The sequence below is a fragment of the Eutrema salsugineum genome, unplaced genomic scaffold (assembly GCF_000478725.1).
Source record: "Eutrema salsugineum unplaced genomic scaffold, Eutsalg1_0 scaffold_4, whole genome shotgun sequence".
NCBI lineage: Eukaryota > Viridiplantae > Streptophyta > Magnoliopsida > Brassicales > Brassicaceae > Eutrema > Eutrema salsugineum.
In genome coordinates, this window is record NW_006256686.1 from 3,027,571 (window position 1) to 3,029,291 (window position 1,721).

General features: G+C 38.2%; 1 protein-coding gene across 1 annotated transcript; it reads right to left on the bottom strand.

Moving 5' to 3' along the window:
• On the bottom strand, positions 1–459 carry LOC112084369. The gene has a single exon (XM_024153490.1). It carries the CDS (start codon positions 457–459, stop codon positions 1–3), a length of 459 nt encoding a protein of 152 aa, XP_024009258.1.
• Positions 460–1,721: the final 1,262 nt, after the last annotated feature.

The window sequence follows — 1,721 nt, forward strand, 5'->3', positions numbered from 1 at the left end:
CTAAAACGGTTCGGCTATCCAAACCGGTGGTACCGAGTTTACATAAATGACGTCTTGAGGGTAGACACGAGCACTTCTTGCTAGGTTGTCCGCCTTCGAGTTTTTTGCGCGTGGGATATGTGATATAAGGAAGAAACTGAACTTGTCCTTCATTTTCCTAATCTCCTCCAAATGTAGATCAAAAGCTGGCCATTCTTTGGGTGTAGACACCATCTTCACCAACTCCAAACAGTCTGTTGCAAAAGCTACTTCCATCTTCTGGTTTTCGAGCATACAGTGCATAGCCCATATGAGGGCTTCTATTTCTGCATGCAGAGGTGTAAGACTTTGTCTTACATTTTGTGCTCCCATTATTCTTTCCGTAGCATCTTCTTTAAAGAAGTACCATCCTAATCCCGTTAAAAGATATGTATCTTTCCAAGAGCCATCAGTATAACACCACCAGCCTTCGTAGGCCATAGGTGTTTACAAGTTCAGAGAAGTGCAAAGATCGGTAGGAATTGAATCCTGTTCAGACCTTTGAGCCTCTTCCCACAATGTTGCTTCTTTTTCCGCTATTTTCAATGTAATCTGTGGATCTATATCATTATTCGAATACACTTTCTCATTCCGTGCCTTCCAAATATACCATGCGATCCATGGGAATTTTGTGTTATTCAACTCTTTTGGAAGTCGCCAAAAGAGATGATCAAAATTCGAATAAACCGATGGTCCTGGGAAAATCCCAAGAGGTGTTGGTATCCGGGATAATGCCGAAGTTTGCAAAGCAGGAGGACATTCAAAGAGCACATGGTTAATTGTTTTTTCATCTGCTCCACACCGTGTACATTGTGTGTCACATTGTATTCCACGGGTGCTTAATCTAGCCGACACTGGATGGCACCAAGATATTGCTTGCCAGATAAAATGTCTTAACTTCGACACACTTTTCAATTTCCAAGCATATGCTTGTAAAGCCTTTATGTCTGGGCCAAAGATCTCCTCTGTTATTTCTTTAGATAAATAACGCTCAGTTTTGTACCCTGATTTTACAGTATATCGTCCGGATTCTGTGAAATGCCATCCCATTGGGTCTGGCCTATAGGTTCTACTAATGGGAAGTCCACGAATAATTTCCACATCCGCTGGGTCAATAATTGCTGTTATCAAACCCATGTTTCACGAGTTTGTCACTGGGTCAATCAGGTGATTAACCATAAGATTCGGATAATAATTGAAACCCTTACAAGTGGCTGATCTCGGGCGAGTAGAAGGTATCCACGGATCATTCCAGACAGAAATGGAGCATCCTGAACCTACCCTTTTAATTAGCCCTTTATTAACCAGAGATCTAGCCGATATTATACTTCGCCATCCATAAGACGGTGAGTAGGATCTCACTGGGTCCAAAGGACTTGGATTCCGAAAGTATCGTCCTTTAAAGACCTGCGCAAATAAGGAATTTGGTCTATCAATCTGCGAAAGTATCTTCATTTTTTATATACTTTGTATTTACTAATCTTTTCTTTTAATTTTTTCTATTTTTTGAATTTACATTTAAAAAGGTATAATTATTTTTCTATTCTTATTTGAAATAAATAATTAAAATAAGAAATTTTATCTCATTTCATTGACACATGAGTCAATCATAAATAACTGTGATATATGACACAATATAGTGAGTTATAAAAATATAATGTCTTATACATATAGAATTTTATTTTTGGTTTACTTTTGTTATT